The sequence below is a fragment of the Salmo trutta genome, chromosome 11 (genome assembly GCF_901001165.1).
Source record: "Salmo trutta chromosome 11, fSalTru1.1, whole genome shotgun sequence".
Classification (NCBI taxonomy): domain Eukaryota; kingdom Metazoa; phylum Chordata; class Actinopteri; order Salmoniformes; family Salmonidae; genus Salmo; species Salmo trutta.
This window is the reverse complement of record NC_042967.1, coordinates 14,384,580-14,401,011: the sequence shown is the minus strand read 5'-3', so window position 1 is coordinate 14,401,011 and position 16,432 is coordinate 14,384,580. Positions and strand designations below refer to the sequence as shown.

At 44.7% G+C, this 16,432-nt stretch overlaps 1 protein-coding gene across 2 annotated transcripts in view; it reads right to left on the bottom strand.

The window, feature by feature from the left end:
* LOC115202259 (protein FAM13A) overlaps positions 1-16,432 on the bottom strand; it is a 78,932-nt gene that overhangs the window by 7,877 nt on the left and 54,623 nt on the right. For both annotated transcript variants that reach the window (XM_029766279.1, XM_029766280.1), the window contains exons 12-15: positions 16,031-16,259; positions 13,311-13,375; positions 12,623-12,671; positions 6,696-6,849 (exon numbers count right to left, since the gene is read on the bottom strand). In XM_029766279.1, coding sequence (XP_029622139.1) covers positions 6,696-6,849; positions 12,623-12,671; positions 13,311-13,375; positions 16,031-16,259 — 497 coding nt within the window. The remainder of the gene's footprint in view (positions 1-6,695; positions 6,850-12,622; positions 12,672-13,310; positions 13,376-16,030; positions 16,260-16,432) is intronic.

Genomic DNA, 16,432 nt, shown 5'->3' with positions numbered 1-16,432 from the left:
TCTTAACTGACTTGCCTAGTTAAATAAAAGGTAAAAATGTAAATTAAAGTTGGATAATGACAGAACCTCCATCAAAACACACACACTAAAAGTGGGTTAGACTACCATGGACCGCTCCAAAACATACTGCACTCTGCACATGTTGATATCCCAAGGCTTTGTAATCCAAAAGGTGATTCAATTTTAAAAAAAGGCAAGTGACAAAACTGCACACACACATCATGGTGGGCAGGGATGAGGGACTGACCTGTGGAACTTGGCAGGCTCTACCAGCAGTCGACAAACACTGACTTATCACTCTCTCAAACAGCTAGAGCTCAACATGGGCCCTGCTTGGCTGCAACATCTGAACCACAAACACCACTAAACATAGACAAAGTGTAGTCTAAGTAGAACACAGCAAAATAACGGCTTGCCTATCTGATTGGCGTCTCAAGGGACGCGGCAAGCAGTAAGCAGCAGGAATCCAACTGATTGGCTCCAAATGAATCAACCCCCACTTTAAGTCTAAACACGGCGGTCACTCGTCACCTTGGCAACACCTTCTTGGCACCCACATCTGAGCGCCCTAAAGGTCACTGCGGCATTGCATGATGAAGCTGTTCACTAAAACTTTCACCACTAACTAATGGCTTACAGACCCATTCGTCTGGTTTCCCCAGCCCCTGGCCTCAGTTCTACCCCATCCAGAGTCCACTCCGACAAGCCAATAATTACACTGTGGTGAAAATAACCATGCAGATGTCTCTGACAATCCTAATCCCAAGCTATAAATAAATTGGACTGCTCTTTGATGCCTCTGGTTGGGATAATGCAGGAGCCATGGCCTCCCTGGTAGAGGAATGGAACGGCTTTGACTCCAGAGTTAGCCTTGTCCCATATCGGTTTGTGATGTCTTCACAATTCCTATGGCCGTTGTCATCAATTTGCAAGACAGCGCAAGCAGATGTGGGACCAGGCTATACGGAGAGTGACTGGCATAGGAAGAATATTGTTGGACTGTATGTGAGTGTGAGAGAGAAAGACCACGGCATTGTACCCACAGCAGGACTTGTACTGTATCACAGATCAGTGGAGCACACAGGCTGTTGTTGCTAGGAGAGGAGGGAAGGCTTCACTTCAGATAGCCTAAGCCACCACCACACAACAGCATTGTAAATACAACACTCAGCCAAGGATTGTTTTACTGACTGTGTATGTAGCCGCCTGCACGTGCGTTTGTGTGGACGTGAGAAACCACGGTATTGTACCACAGGAAAACGGAGACCATGTAGACTACACTGCACACTGGAGAGGTAACATAGCCAGAAGGGAAGGTGAGAGCAATAACAACGTCAGGTTTCCATATCACCAATGTAAACATTTAGAAGCATCAGAATTCAGGAATCACTCTTTGAACACATGCACACACACGTGCACATGCTTATTTTTCTAAGAAGGGGGGCGGATTGGGGCTCATATGGGAAGTGATTTGGGTTCGAATTTCCAAATAAAAAAACATTTTTTTGTTGTTGGTTTAACATATCTCGAAATGGATAGATAAAAGCTTAATTTGCCATTTGTGTCACTTCAAAGTGACCAAAATGACGTTTTTACCAATAGTAGTCCTACAACTGTTTACAAATTGCAGGTCGAATTTCCCCGGGTAATTTTGACGCATATTGTTGATATTCTCTCGCGCACATAGGCCTATCTGCTGGTCGTCACTAGTTACCACTGTAGCCGATTTGGACTTTGTGGTAATTAGTGAAAACCCTATCCGTTCCTCTGATCCATCCGACTACAGCAACACACCAACAATACAAATATCTACTGTATGTCCCAATATTATAAACGAGTTGAGTTATACAGAATAAAAGTAGTGGCATCTTTAGCTGACAAATGCATGTAACGGTGAATATTGGCTCCTGGTTGTCGGTCCGTCTTTGCTACAGCTGATGACGCGCAGCAGCACATATTTGATAACACCAGGTCTGTAACAAAGTTGCTTTCATGTTGCCTTCTTGAGTTTCTGAATTAAAGGAATTGTGTGCGAATTTCATTCACTAAGGGATTGATAATATGTTCCTATAGTGTGTAGCCTAACACTTGGTATGGACCGTGTTACAGGGTATACAGGGTGCGTTCGTAAATTCACTGTAAAGTGCCAGAATGCTCGTAGTGTGCTCTGGACGTTCGTAAATTCCGAGCGTTTCGGCTCTCGTAGCGTTCAGAGGGCACACTGGACGCTGACGGAGGAGTAGGATTAATCGTAGCGTTCAGAGCGCACACTGGACGCTGACGGAGGAGTAGGATTAATCGTAGCGTTCAGAGCGCACACTGGACGCTGACGGAGGAGTAGGATTAATCGTAGCGTTCAGAGCGCACACTGGACGCCGACGGAGGAGTAGGATTAATCGGAGCGTTCTAACCTCACAACGGCTGTCAAGCACTCACGCTAACTGGCTAAAGTTAGCTAGCTTGCTAGTTACTTCCAGACATAAATGAGAGAACACCTCATTCTGATATTTTTTTCGCCCTAGCAGAGCTGGTTAGGCTGAATTCATGTTTTCCCGAGCGTTGGTGACTAACTGTACTGCTGGCAACAATTTAATTACGAATTTTTTTGACGACGTTTACTGATACCAGCCATATTCAACGAGTGTTGAGCGTTCATAAATTCATCAGTTATTCTGCGCTCTGGCAAACTCAGACGAGAGTGCTCTGAAATCGGAGTAGATTGCCAGAGGGAATTTACGAAGGCACCCATTGACTCCTCACTCAGCACGACTAGTAGTGCATGCTGGACTGTAGACGGTAGATAAGAATCACGAAAGCCAGTTAACGTTAGCTGTCTACTATACTTTTTTTCCGTCTTAGATGTTAGATGTTGAGTTTACAATTGCAATTTTTTGATTGCGAATTTTCCAGACGAGTGTTTGCACTGCAAGTGATAAAGCAGATAAAGGCGCTATACATATACCGCCGTATAGTTGTGACTAAATTATTATTACATTTTACTGCTGTAACGTTCATAGCTAACTCGACTTGTAAAATGCATTTTTTATAATAGTAAGTACTAGGTTTTCCTTAGATCTTGTAACTACATACCAGTAGCTGTCTAATACTGACCAACGATCTGAGTTTGTTTACAAAAAAAGGACAACTGTCACCCCGATAATAATTCATAAACACAAATTACATAACTGAGATTTAGGCTATGACGTATGGCTCGGGTCATGGAGGTGCTGGCTTGGAAGGTACTTAGTGTCTGCGCGGTATGCTACTATAGGACTACGTGCGGTTTTACACGGTCTTTCAAGGCATGTAGGGACTGCCTGGGGCGCGGGAGGCGCGGAGCAGTAGCCTAGTCTCCCTAGGCAGAAGGTTGCCTCACACAATGTATCCAATCAACACTGCTACGTACGGGTTTACTAGATGACAGTGAGAAGCAGGTCAACCTCTCAAACAGGTCAACCTCTCAAACAATTCAACGTGTTTTAACCTATTATATCAGCTTACACAGCCAAGCAGCCAATAGGGCATTCACCATGGCATTTCAAATGAGGTCTTTAAATCAACCAGCACAGCATCCAGCCCATTGTAGTTGAGGTATGCCATGCTGTCATGCCCCTAAAGGTTGGGATGTGATTGGTTGGGAGCAGAATATGCCCAATCACCGTTTAATGATGTTGCCATACACTGTAGTGATGTTGCCGATGTTGCCATGCAGTAGTAAAAGGTCATGCAACAGGTATTTGGCCTTTTCCTCTCTGTTCTGTCTCTAATGGGTTATTTGTATCAAGGCAAGACAAGTCCTGGTTCCAATGCCAGCCAGAATGCCACTTACCCTCATAATAACTCGACTGGAAAACACTTTTGAAATCAAGGAAAGGGGCGCTAAAGAATGGGGAATCTGGAGGACAGAGAAGAGATGGGATAGTGGCAGGGAGGGAAGGAGGAAAAGAGAAAAATATGGTGATAAGAACAGACGAGATGGAGGGAGGGAAAGAAGATAAGATCCAGCCCGGTCACCCTGTTGCATGCGAAAGGTGAAATGAGAATCATAGTGCATCATTCCCAATGACAGAGACATTTCACAGTAGTAGACAAGTCTTCTACTCAAACTAGATCTATGTGGGTAGAGCTGGCACACAGCAAATATCTGCTCACCATGACTGTAGTTGGCACAGGCTGCACTGGGTAAAAGGTCTCATGCCACTGTACCATCCACCGTCCCAACCATCACTACCTCATCCATTCCTATTGCAACAACCTCATCTGTTTTCCTGCTTACCCCCTCTACAGGACACAGGTACTTACAGATACCTTACGCATAACAAAAACGCTCGTAGTCTCATGGCTCTATATTTAAAGGGGAGAGAAAGGACCTACTGCCAGACAAAAAGACCCCGAACATCACTCAAGTTCACTGCTGTTTAATCAAACACTCAAAACCCAAGCTCTGGCTAGCCTTGCTCTTCCTCTGGCTTCAAAAGATCCAAGCGTTCCGATTGCCTTGCCTGCATCTAGGAGAAATGCTTCTTGTGATATGGGAACTGAGAGTTGTAACTCTCAGTAGCTCAGAGGAGTCTAAAGCCTTTTAAGAAGGTACCTCCTGTAGCATGGGATTCTTTTGTGCCAGGTAACACGTGGAATGTGACTTCAAAACTGAACAAAGCCTGTTTTTGTCCTCCCTCACCTCTCCTCATCCCTCCATTCCTGGCTGTGAGAGAACAACACCTGGTGATACCTCTCACTCTTTCTCCAGAAAACACTCTATGTGCGTGTGTGTACACACACACACACACACACACACACACACACAGACACACACACACACGCTGCCTGCACTGCCAAAACCAAACTCACATTGGCTGCAGCCCTGACTGACTGCATAAGATAGCATTTCTATGCAGACAGACACTACCTGAATATTTATCTGTCTATCACACTCACTTTGGAGCGAACAAGGACTAAGCACCAGGCTTACACAGTACTCCTTAGCTGAAAGCTGAATTGGACAAACATGTCTTAAGCCCTACCACTAGAGGGTGTCTGTGAGTGTTTTTTTCTCCGTTGGTACTGTACTGTACTAGAGACACATTTCAAGACAAACAGTGCTGTTTGAGTTGGAAGAAATACTGAATCTAAAGGAAATGTTTCAACAATATTTTCCTTAAGGTGTTACCTATTTCCATTGGGGTTAGGCAGTTTGGGTTGGGCATGACCGCTGCCTGCACCGAGCAACCACGCAGGAAATTATTTATTATCCAATATTCAAGTTACTATAAAAAATGGTGCCCATGCAAGTCCCTTCAAGTCTGAAACTGCAAGTGGACTTGTCTTTCAGGTAACTTGCCCTGTGCAAACAAACCTAAGCAATCTAACAACTCTGCATTCAGTCTCACTAGTGTACAAAAACACACTTTTTCAAACTCCACCCACCTCCGACCTTTCTTTCGCAATCTCTCACAAAAATAATCAGACAAGTTGTGCAGCATCTAACAGCCTTTCCTTCCTGATACTCCAATCCCACTCAACAACATGCTGCTAATAATTGTTGCACCATGGATTAAAAGCTTACAGAGAAACTAAAATAGTTATTTTCTAATATCAAACTCTTTTCTGACATGGTTTAATCCCCAAAATCCGCTGTATTGCAGTTATTTAACAAACATATTGAACATTTTGAATGGCTGCGAAAATCTCTCCAAGGTCCTTTTTGACTTACATTTCTTTCTCTCTAAAAAATAATAAGCAGACATGCCCATGATAGACTAATGAATAATAGAATACCTCTGTCTATTTCTGTATAAACTATGCATGATCAATGAGATTCGATACCTTGGCATGAATAAACAAATAGACACACTTCATTGCTTACATCCAATGCCATGTGCAGAGTTGAAATCCAACCTTAATGAACACACACATACTTATTGTTCCTAGGGTTAATCTAATCATGCAGGCACACACACACACACACACACACACACACACGCACTTAAAAAAATGAAATGCCAGGAGCGTTTGCAATATCAATGGGAAGACAATACATCCCGACCATATCAAACAAGATCAATGTCAATCCCTTTAAGAAAAGATAAAACCTCAACGCACCTTAAACAGTACAGTATTTTTCACCTGTAATCTTCCCCTTTAATGATTGTCGTAAGCAATCTGGAAGCTATTCACAACCCACAAACTGCCCAATAACTGCCAACCAAAAGGCGAAACATGCCAGCAGCATGTGCAAACCGTAAATACTCACTCTTTCACTCTTCAATAACTCATGGTAGCAGCACGACAACACAATATTCTATGCTGTTCCCATCACTTGTAAACCAAAAAACTCCATGTGGTCTGATGAAACAGGAGCTACATTTGTCAAAAAGGCAATAAAAAGACCTGCTATCTAAATGCAATATGCTGCGCCAAGCTGTGTACACAAGCACAACGCCTTCAGTAATGGTGCAGCTTCTCCAGATATAGAAGCCGAGAGACTTTAAGAGCATCTGAGTCCATAAATCTTCTTGAAGACGCAAAAGGAGCCACCACAACAAGAGGAGGAGGAGAGGGAGCAGGAGAGGGAGCAGGAGGGCTGCAGCTGCCACCCAGACACCCATGTGCTGCCTAGAAGGAAGGGAAGGACTGAGGGAGTGTGTGGAAGAGGGGAAGAAAGGCTGGAGGGGGGGATTGGACTCAAGATTTACCTCCCCAGTTGTTATCGTCGGTCAGAGCCGACAGGTCCAAGCGGGGTACGTCCTCGCCACATTCCTGGTCCGAACTCCGGCCGATGACCCCCCTCCTGTCGGCCGTTTCACAGCTACTAGGCAGCTCCTGGATCTTCATACTACTGAGTCGTGTCTGCACAACCATGGAGAGACAAAAAACAACAAGGGCTGGGAGTGAGCATGCTCCTTAAGTTCAGCCATATGCTGCCTCTGCCTGGCCCAGCCTACCACAGCCCTTGCAGGGGGGGTGACAACACTCCTGATTGGTCCACTGGGCGTGTCTGTCTGTGTGTGTGTGTGTGTATGAGGTTTCATGCCCCTCCTCTTTTCTCTCTGGGTTCCCACCCCTTCCTCTCTCTCTCTCTGTGTGTGCATATGCACTGATCCTTTGGAGTGATTTGTCTCACAGTAGCCAGAGCAGAAGGGAGGGGGAGAAAGGGAGGAGGAAAGGAAGGAGGAGGAAAAGAAGGAGGTATGGCAAAGAAAAGCAAGCAGATTATTCGCCAGACGCCAGCACACAGGCTGAGATTTTTTTCCCTCTCTTCTGCTGCAGAAAGACATCCTTGCCTTGGAGCATGGAGGAGTTCTCTCTTCCTCTTTTGGCTACCACTCTCGCCTTTCCTCCTCTCCTGTGCTCTCTTTCCCCATCGTTTTTCTTTCCCTCTTCCGAATCCCCCCCCCTCTCCCAATCATTTTCTACCCTCTTCACCTTCCCCTTATCTGCAAATACCATTATCTCTGTCGTTGTACGTCTACTCTTTCAATATCTCCCCCATTCTTAGCCCTTTTCAATGCACAACCAAATGGAAGCTTTTTTGACCATAGCACTCAAACATCCTATCAGATGCCAGCCTAGCAAAACGTTAACAATCCCTCACCATTACCGAAAGTGAATTCAGATGGTGGGTCATGCAGGCAGGGCGTGCGTCCAAAACAGACAGGACTTTGTGCTAAACCGAGGGGGGGTGGGGTGGGGGGGGCTAGCTTCCCCTCACTTCCCCTCTAGCCTCTGCCTAGGCGTGGGACAGAGTTATTTTAGGAACAGATCAGGGATTAAAACTGCCCCAGCCTCATAGATGCCACCTATAAAAGGAACTGCCATTGAGGGTGTTGTGTAACTGGGGGAGGGGGGAGGGAGGGGGGGGTGAAAGGTGAACGTTACTGTAATGCCAATGATAGGGAGTTATCAAGTGCTGTCAGCTGTTGACTGGCAAATAGCTTTGATGTGGCTGATAGTTGGAATTTGTCCCAGACACCCAGCTATCCGACGTTGGGGACCATGTAACAACGGACATTTAAACACTCTGAATCTGAATCTCAAAATGTCCTTCCTTTTCGCTGTTAATCTCTCCTTTCCTACCCTTCAGTCAAGGAGCACACTGTCATTGTTTACTGGGAAAGTGAATTGCGGCCACACTGTGTGTGTGTGTGTGTGTGTGTTTTGCGAACATGCATGTAGCTGGAACACACACACACACACTGTGTAAAACAGGACACCCTCAAAAGTAATCTAACCCTAGTTCTAAAAAAGCGAGTGACTCTCAGATTCAAAAGTACTTCATGTTACAGAACACAAGCAAACAAACACTTCAGAAGGAAAACAACCCCATATCAATGACCACTCATTTAGGTTCATATGATTGATATGGGGCCATGACCAGGCTGTTAAGTCAAACAATAGAAACCTCTTGACTACATCTCAAGTTGTGAAGAAAGAGCTGATTACCTTGAGATGGACTGGGGTCAAAGACGTCAAAAGTGTTCTGTGCCCTCTTTTCCTTCAACTGTTTCAAAGCACACTTCTTACACAACAATTCACCTGATGTCATTTCTGCAATGCAGATCTCTTTCGGGCACTGAAACTAGTCGCCCTTGATCCCACCAAAGGGGTCATTGACATGCAAATTAGGACAATTTAATCAAATACTTTACAAGCGTCGCCCCATTAGAGGTTATACAGAGAAAGGACTAGAAAAGTAATGTGATCAAATCGCATTTCACACATGGATAAGCTAATGATAGGTTTGATTCAATCTTTTTCAGTCACATTAATCATCATCCTTATTGCGGTTAATGATCACATTGCTGTAAGAATGACTATAAAAACTATATGATTTATAGTAGCAGTCAACGGTTTGGACACACCTACTCATTCGAGGTTTGTTCTTTATTTTTACTATATTGTAGAATAATAGTGAAGACATCAAAACTATGAAATAACACAGATGGAATCATGTAGTAACCAAAAAAGTGTAATATTTTATATTTGAGATTCTTCAAAGTAGCCACCCTTGAGTGTGCAAAGTTGTCATCAAGGCAAAGGGTGGCTACTTTGAAGAATCTCAAATATAAAATATATTTTTATTTGTTTAACACTTTTTGGGGTTACTACATGATTCCATATGTGTTATTTCATAGTTTTGATGTCTTCACTATTATTATATAATGTAGAAAATAGTCAAATAAAGAAAAACCCTTGAATGAGTACGTGTGTCCAAACTTTTGACTGGTACTGTATATATATACACTGTATTACTTAAAAAAAAACGTATTAATGTACCATCACAGTAGTCATATTCAGCAAATGTTTCTATCAACAAGTCTCTGGAAAATACTACACACAACAGAAAGATAAACATCTCTATACAGTCCCAATCCTTTCAGGATTAACCCAGACTCACTACAAGACAGAGAACAGCTTGACCGCGGCGACCACTTACCCTGGCTGTAAATATCACTGCCACACTGACTGTACATAACCTACTGTACTATAATCCTTTATCCTAGCACAACTCAACTACGGATCACATTACATCATCACTAGTCGCCCTGGGTAGAGTGATGCAGAGGGAGACCAGGGTACTAGCATTCAGCATTGCAGATAGAAATTGTATGAGTAAATATAGCTAGTATGATTCCTTTACTCTAAATGTCAGTGAAAGACATCAGTTCTACTAAATATATTTTTATCTGAATGTTCCACAATGTTGTGCTCAGGCTTTGGGCTTGGATTTGTCCCACAGTGGGTGTTCTTTCCATTGTTAATCTGTGTGTTAGGCGTTTTATAGACCGGCTACACACAAACACATGGTGGATTTAGGAGGATGAGGCTGGGGTGGTAATGACAGACACAGACAGGGTGGAGAGAAGGGGCTCGTCTGGGAGGGTAGCATCACATTGGATGAGGAGGCTTGAAAAACAGCCACAAGTGACACGCACGCTTGAACGCACACACACACACAGAACTGTAGTGCATCTGATTTGTCGTGTGTATACCGAACGAGCAATAACCCCCTTCACCCACATTTTTGTGATCCATTAGTACAATCCTGAGATTTTCACAATATTATACAGATGCAAGAAATCAGAATCTCTACCAAGTAAGCATCATGTTTGTTTGTTTTTGGAAGGGGGGTGCTCAAATTTACATGCCGTCCAAGCTTTTATCCAACCAAATAAGATCCCTTTGAAAGTTGAAATGTCTTTTGCGGCAGGGTACTAAGCAGTACAGTACTGTAGGCATTATAGCTAAAGCCAAAAGAAAGACTTGTTTGTACAGTTACATTCCAGGTCCCATTGATCTGTACTGTACTGGTTTAAGTGGTCCATAATTGATGTGTGGAAGTCTTTAATCTCTTAAACCTGTCCTTACTCCCTGTACCTCCACTGGCCGTTGACTGTGTGTGTAGTATTGGGGACAGGGCTGAGAATGTGGTAACACACACACACACACACACACACACACACACACACACACACACACACACACACACACACACACACACACACACACACACACACACACACACACACACACACACACAAAAGCTGGAACAGTGAGCTGTAGAAGCCATTCTAGGTGTCATCAGGTTAAAGAGGCTCAGGATTACCACACACTGATACAGTTCAGAGTGTGTGTACGTGTGTGTGGTGACCGAGGCAACCACTCACTAAAGCCAAGGCTGTAAAAGACTCTGTCCTAAAAAAACGTTTTATGACGGTGTGAAAGCCAAACAGGTCAAATGAACATGTTTCTCACATCTTTCACGTCGACTTGAGTTGCTTCTAGGATAACAAGCGATATACGGACGAAGAAGCGTTCCATCGTGCAAATGACTGAAACACTAAAAGGCTGTCTTTGTTTTGACTGAACTGTCTCTGAATAACAGTAAATTTTAGTTACAGTTTAAACAGACAATATAAAACTGAGCTTCAACAATACCGTTAAAAATATGCTTAAAAACAATAAATCTAGTCAAGACATCAATCTGCCTTTGGCTGCGTCCCAAATTCCCTTCATAGTTCACTACTGTTGACCAGCGCCCCTAGGGAACACAGCCTCTGTCTTAGCAGACCGATCAAGAGCACTATTCTCCTTAGTACACTAATTGGACCTGCTGTCAGTAGTACGCTCTGATGTCACTAGGTGCTGGGATCCCTCATGCCACCACCTCTGATCTGACACCAACAACCAGCAGAGAGGTTGGCACAATAACCCTTTACCCCGAGGACGCCGTGCCACCATGCCAGGCACAGACTGCATCTCAGTGGGTACAGCCTGTTCTGAGGTGGTGAATGTGGAGGAGGTGGAGACAGAGAATTGTGTCACTAAGACCCATCTGGACTGTGTGTGTGTGTGTGTGTACAGTTCAGTTGTAGAGTCACATTAAGTGTTACAGATTAGCCTACTGTACTAGAAAGCAGATGGACCAGTAGATTACATAGGACTGTTTCCATCTGTATACCACCTTAGAAACTATGACCTTGTCACTATGCTAAATAACTACAGCTGCTTCTGATGTTTTTAATAGCTACACAGTGCTTCACATTTCGAAGTGATACAGAGCTGCAGTGTAAAACGTTCACAGCATTTCCCATCAAGATGTATGTCGTTTTTTTGTGTGGTGATTTTGATTCAGTGAAAAGCTCAAACTTTGTTTTGGTTTCTACTTCTCTTCTTTCCATATTGTGTCAATAGTAGTGATTCATTGTTGCTTAGCTGTCAATCCCTCCAAGGGATGTCTGCTTTTCCCCTAAAGAGAAGATGTTTGGCTGTAACATTTTCACCAGCAGAGATGTGGTAGTTCCACATTGCAGTGAGTGGACCAAAATAGTATCTCATTTATCTGCTCCAGTTGTTCATTGGTCAGGAACAAACTCTAGATGTTCCCTCAGACCCCTCCTCTTCCCTCAGACCCCTCCTCTTCCCTCAGACCCCTCCTCTTCTCTCAGACCCTTCCTCTTCTCTCAGACCCCTCCTCTTCCCTCAGACCCTTCCTCTTCCCTCAGACCCTTCCTCTTCCCTCAGACCCCTCCTCTTCCCTCAGACCCCTCCTCTTCCCTCAGACCCTTCCTCTTCCCTCAGACCCTTCCTCTTCCCTCAGACCCTTCCTCTTCCCTCAGACCCTTCCCCTTCCCTCAGACCCTTCCTCTTCCCTCAGACCCTTCCTCTTCCCTCAGACCCCTCCTCTTCTCTCAGACCCTTCCTCTTCCCTCAGACCCTTCCTCTTCCCTCAGACCCCTCCTCTTCTCTCAGACCCTTCCTCTTCCCTCAGACCCTTCCTCTTCCCTCAGACCCCTCCTCTTCTCTCAGACCCTTCCTCTTCCCTCAGACCCTTCCTCTTCCCTCAGACCCTTCCTCTTCCCTCAGACCCTTCCTCTTCCCTCAGACCCTTCCTCTTCCCCCAGAACCCTACACTCCCCATCAATCACCTAGGCTACTGACAGACTCTGGCCCTATCTTCCGCAAGCAGTGTGAACACAGCAAGCCTAGGAGATCTAGCATGTACATGCAGGGAATTTCAGTGAAAGAGGAAGAGAGAGAGAGGAGATAGGAGAGGGAGAAGAGAGAGGAGAGGAAGAGAGAGGAGAGCAAGAGAGAGGAGAGAGAGAGACACTCAACTCACCCATGAAGGAGTTAGAGGAAGACTGGGGTCCTTTCTTTGACTGTCATTTCTGAAAGAGAGGTGAAAACATAGACATGTTATGTCACCTTTCCTCATGTGAGGATCACACCCTAGCAAGGACACTGGTGTTTTCCACCCAGCCAGGAGCCCGTAGAACAGCGTGCCGAGTTGAGTTTAGGAAGGCTATCTCGCCCCCTAACTCCCCAATGTCAGCAGCATTCTCTCAAGTTTATCAGATTAAAAACTTTGTTAAATAAATGTTCCCCGATAAAGACAGGTGCTGAGACACAATGGGACTAGGTCTCAGGGAGTCTGTCAGAGCCTTAGCAACACAACAATCCTTCTTTAAATAACAGCGTCACATTACCTTAGTACAGGGTTCCTCAAACTCGGCCCTCGGGACCCCAAGAGGTGCACGTCTTGTTTTTTGCCCTAGCACTACACAGCTGATAATTAGTTCATTATCTCAATCAGCTGTGTAGTGCTAGGGCAAAAATCTAAATGTGCACCTCTTGGGGTCCCGGGGACCGAGTTTGGGAAACACTGCCTTAGTATCTAGATTAAGTAGTGAAAACGGTCGGTATTAGCTACTTCTGTTGGAGAACTTTGCTATCTAAATGAACAGGTGAAAAATGGTCAGTAGTAGTTACGAGCATTTTAAAGGGTGTTCAAATGTCACAATGCTTACCGGTTATCTGATGACTCCATGTTTGTCCCAGGTTTGTCATGTACTCTTGACATGCATTCTTTTAGCTGTAGAAAATAGAATACATAACATTTTATTACCATCTCCCTAACGGAGATTAAAGTATGCATCAAAGTGCAACGCTGATCCTGACATGCTTCCATCAGACATCTATGTCTGGAGCAAAAAATGTATTTCAGGGAAATTATGTTTCGAGAACATTTGACGTAAACAGTGTGCCAAAACCCGGTTTACACAATTACACAGGATTTGTTACTCTGTTTGCCTTGGCCATTAGATAAATAAAACACATATCAAATCTAGCAAAACATTTATATCACATTATTCATAAGTATCTATTTAAAAACACATTTCTCCAACAACAACAACCACGGCGAAGGAAAGCTGAACGAGTCAAATCATCAGTTGGTTATAGAAACAGGTTCCAGAACAGGTGGTGGAGTGGGGTGGGTCACACCAACTAACGAGGGGGTGTGGTGTACAGCGTGTACTGTTCTATGGTGCTGTGGTGTTCTGTACACTATGACACCCCTGGGACTAACCCTCTGGGAGGCTTCATAGGGCCTTAATGACTCCCCATAGGCTTTGGGCACGCTCTGCTAGAGTAGCTTCCCGACCTGGGTTCCAATGTTATTTGTTTTCGTGAAAGTATTTTCGGTGCACTTGATTGAGCTTGCTTGGAGCAACATAAGTAATAGAATCGTCCCAAAAGTGCAAAACCCACCCGTCTAGCGGTATTCGAGAGAAAACAAATACTATTTGAGCCCAGGCCTGTTACAGTAGCTACCATCCTGTTACATCAGCCAACCCCCTCTGTCAGTCACTCCTAACACCCCTGTCCTGCCAGCCAAGGTTAAGACATCGCCACTACAGTATGTATGTCAGGATTTCAGGTGTCTTCTCATCTCTTACATAACACACCTGTGTTATCTTAACCCGGCACAGCCAGAAGAGGACTGGCCACCCCTCTGATCCTGGTTCCTCTCTAGGTTTCTTCCTAGGTCCCTGCTTTTCTAGGGGGGTTTTCCTAGCCACCGTGCTTCTACATCTGCATTGGTTTCTCTTTGGGTCTTTAGGCTGGGTTTCTGTATAAGCACATTGTGACATCTGCTGATGTAAAAAGAAATACATTGATTGGTTGAGATGGCATGGAAAAGCCCCTAAAGGTCTAGCTATACCCTGTCTGTCCCTCTAAGTGTTTTTTTTAACGTGAAGCCGTGGAATCTATTTTCGTCCCTGCAATAACACACACGCTTCAGCTGAGCTAGGCTATACATTAGCCTGGGATATTGATGAGACGAGTGTGTCTGTCGACGTAAATCATCGATCAACTTCTATTCACAGATGAGGAAGTGCCACGACTACTTAGAGTTAATGCAGTGAAGACAGCAGATCGGCCCTGTAGCCCATATTACTGGGGCCTGAGCCTATTCCAGCACCGCCCAAAGTCTTAGTGACTTTGAACTAAGATACGGTCTCTGTATTAAGGGCCGTATCATTGGTAATGAGCCACTGGGCATGACTTACTACCCTTTAAGCTGTTGGCAGGCAACTGTTTGCTGACAAAGGATTTTCTGCTGCATTTGATACATACCGAGGCTGCATCTCAATTAGGAATGTTAAAATAGTGTGGAACCTCATTTAGTCCGCCAGCAGTTTGGAAGCATATTTCTTAGACAATGATGTAATGACCTGAGGTAGACAATACCATACCCTCCAGCATAATGAGACGATTAAATGGGAAATATACTAAAATGTGCAGTTGAGGGCCTACATTTTAAATATCAAATTCAGCCTTCCAAGAGTCCAATATCATATTGCGACACACCTCAAATGGTATGTTTTCTTAATTTGCTATGCATTTAATTTGCACACATAAACAATGTCACTGAGGTAAGCGGTTATTACCTTAACTCCGAAACAAAACACTGTTCTGAACATGACGGTCTCGAACCCTGAACGACAACAAGCCCTTGCTACACAACAACACAGTACATGTGTTCCTTCCTCATCTTCAAAAGCAAATGCTAATTGAACCTCAGTGAACCTTGTTAACACGCTGCCCTGCAATTTAGAGTGTTCCAGGGAGGGAGGTTGCCTAGCATTTAGCGGAGCGCTAGAGCACGCTGCCTGGCCTATCATGTGCCTCTGTAGCCTATGTAAGATTGATTAGGAATCCAGCCATTGGCGGCTATGCTGATGTTTATACCAATGTTCTCTATCTACCTCCATCTCTCTGCTGTCCCTGATTTAGCAGTTCTTGTGAAACATCACCAATTACTCAGGAGTGACTCATAGCAGCCATTAAGAGTAGACGGGGGTTGGTGGTAAGCCAGACGTCACACCAGCGAAGTGAAAAACACCACAGCGGCGTAGACCTTGTCGGCATCACAATGTTTTGTGAGAGAAGAAGAGGGAGGATTATGAAAACCAGGCCAGGCTAGGGAACTTGAAGGGTCAGGTTGCTCTTTGGGAGTATAAAACATGACACTATGAAAATAAAGGATGAGAGTGCACCGCAAAATAAGTAAACAAGTAATTGTCTTAGATGTGCTGTTTTGTATGTTTGACCTCCACCTGAATTCAACAAGGGACCTGCAGTATAAATGAGCATGACATGGCAACAATAGGCACACATCTGCAATGAGAAGGAGCGAGAGAGACACAGAGAAAGAAAGAGAGGAGGAGAGAGAGTGACTTACCGCGTGGGGGTCCTGGTTGTCACTAAGCTGGCCAAGCGTGGGGCTCTGGTGGCAGTGTTTAGGCTTCCTGGGTCTGGGGCCCTCGTGGTGGAGCCCTCCCTGACTAGTCTGGTAGTCCCTCCTGACTCCTTCCTCACCCACGCTAACACCACAGCTGCTAGCTCCGCTAACGCTGCCGGCCGCTGGGATGTTCTCCTTGTTGATGTCTCCTTCCCTCAGAGACGAGGATCTGTTTTCAAATGGAGATAAAGGAAAGAAGAGGGGGAATCAAACTGACTCTCTTTCTCTCGCTGTAACAAAGCGGCCTGGGTTACAAATGACAAGGTCATCGTGGTGACTTCGTCTACTTATACCTTGTACCCAGGCTAACGCCATGTTTAGCATTTGCGCTAATTCTATTTA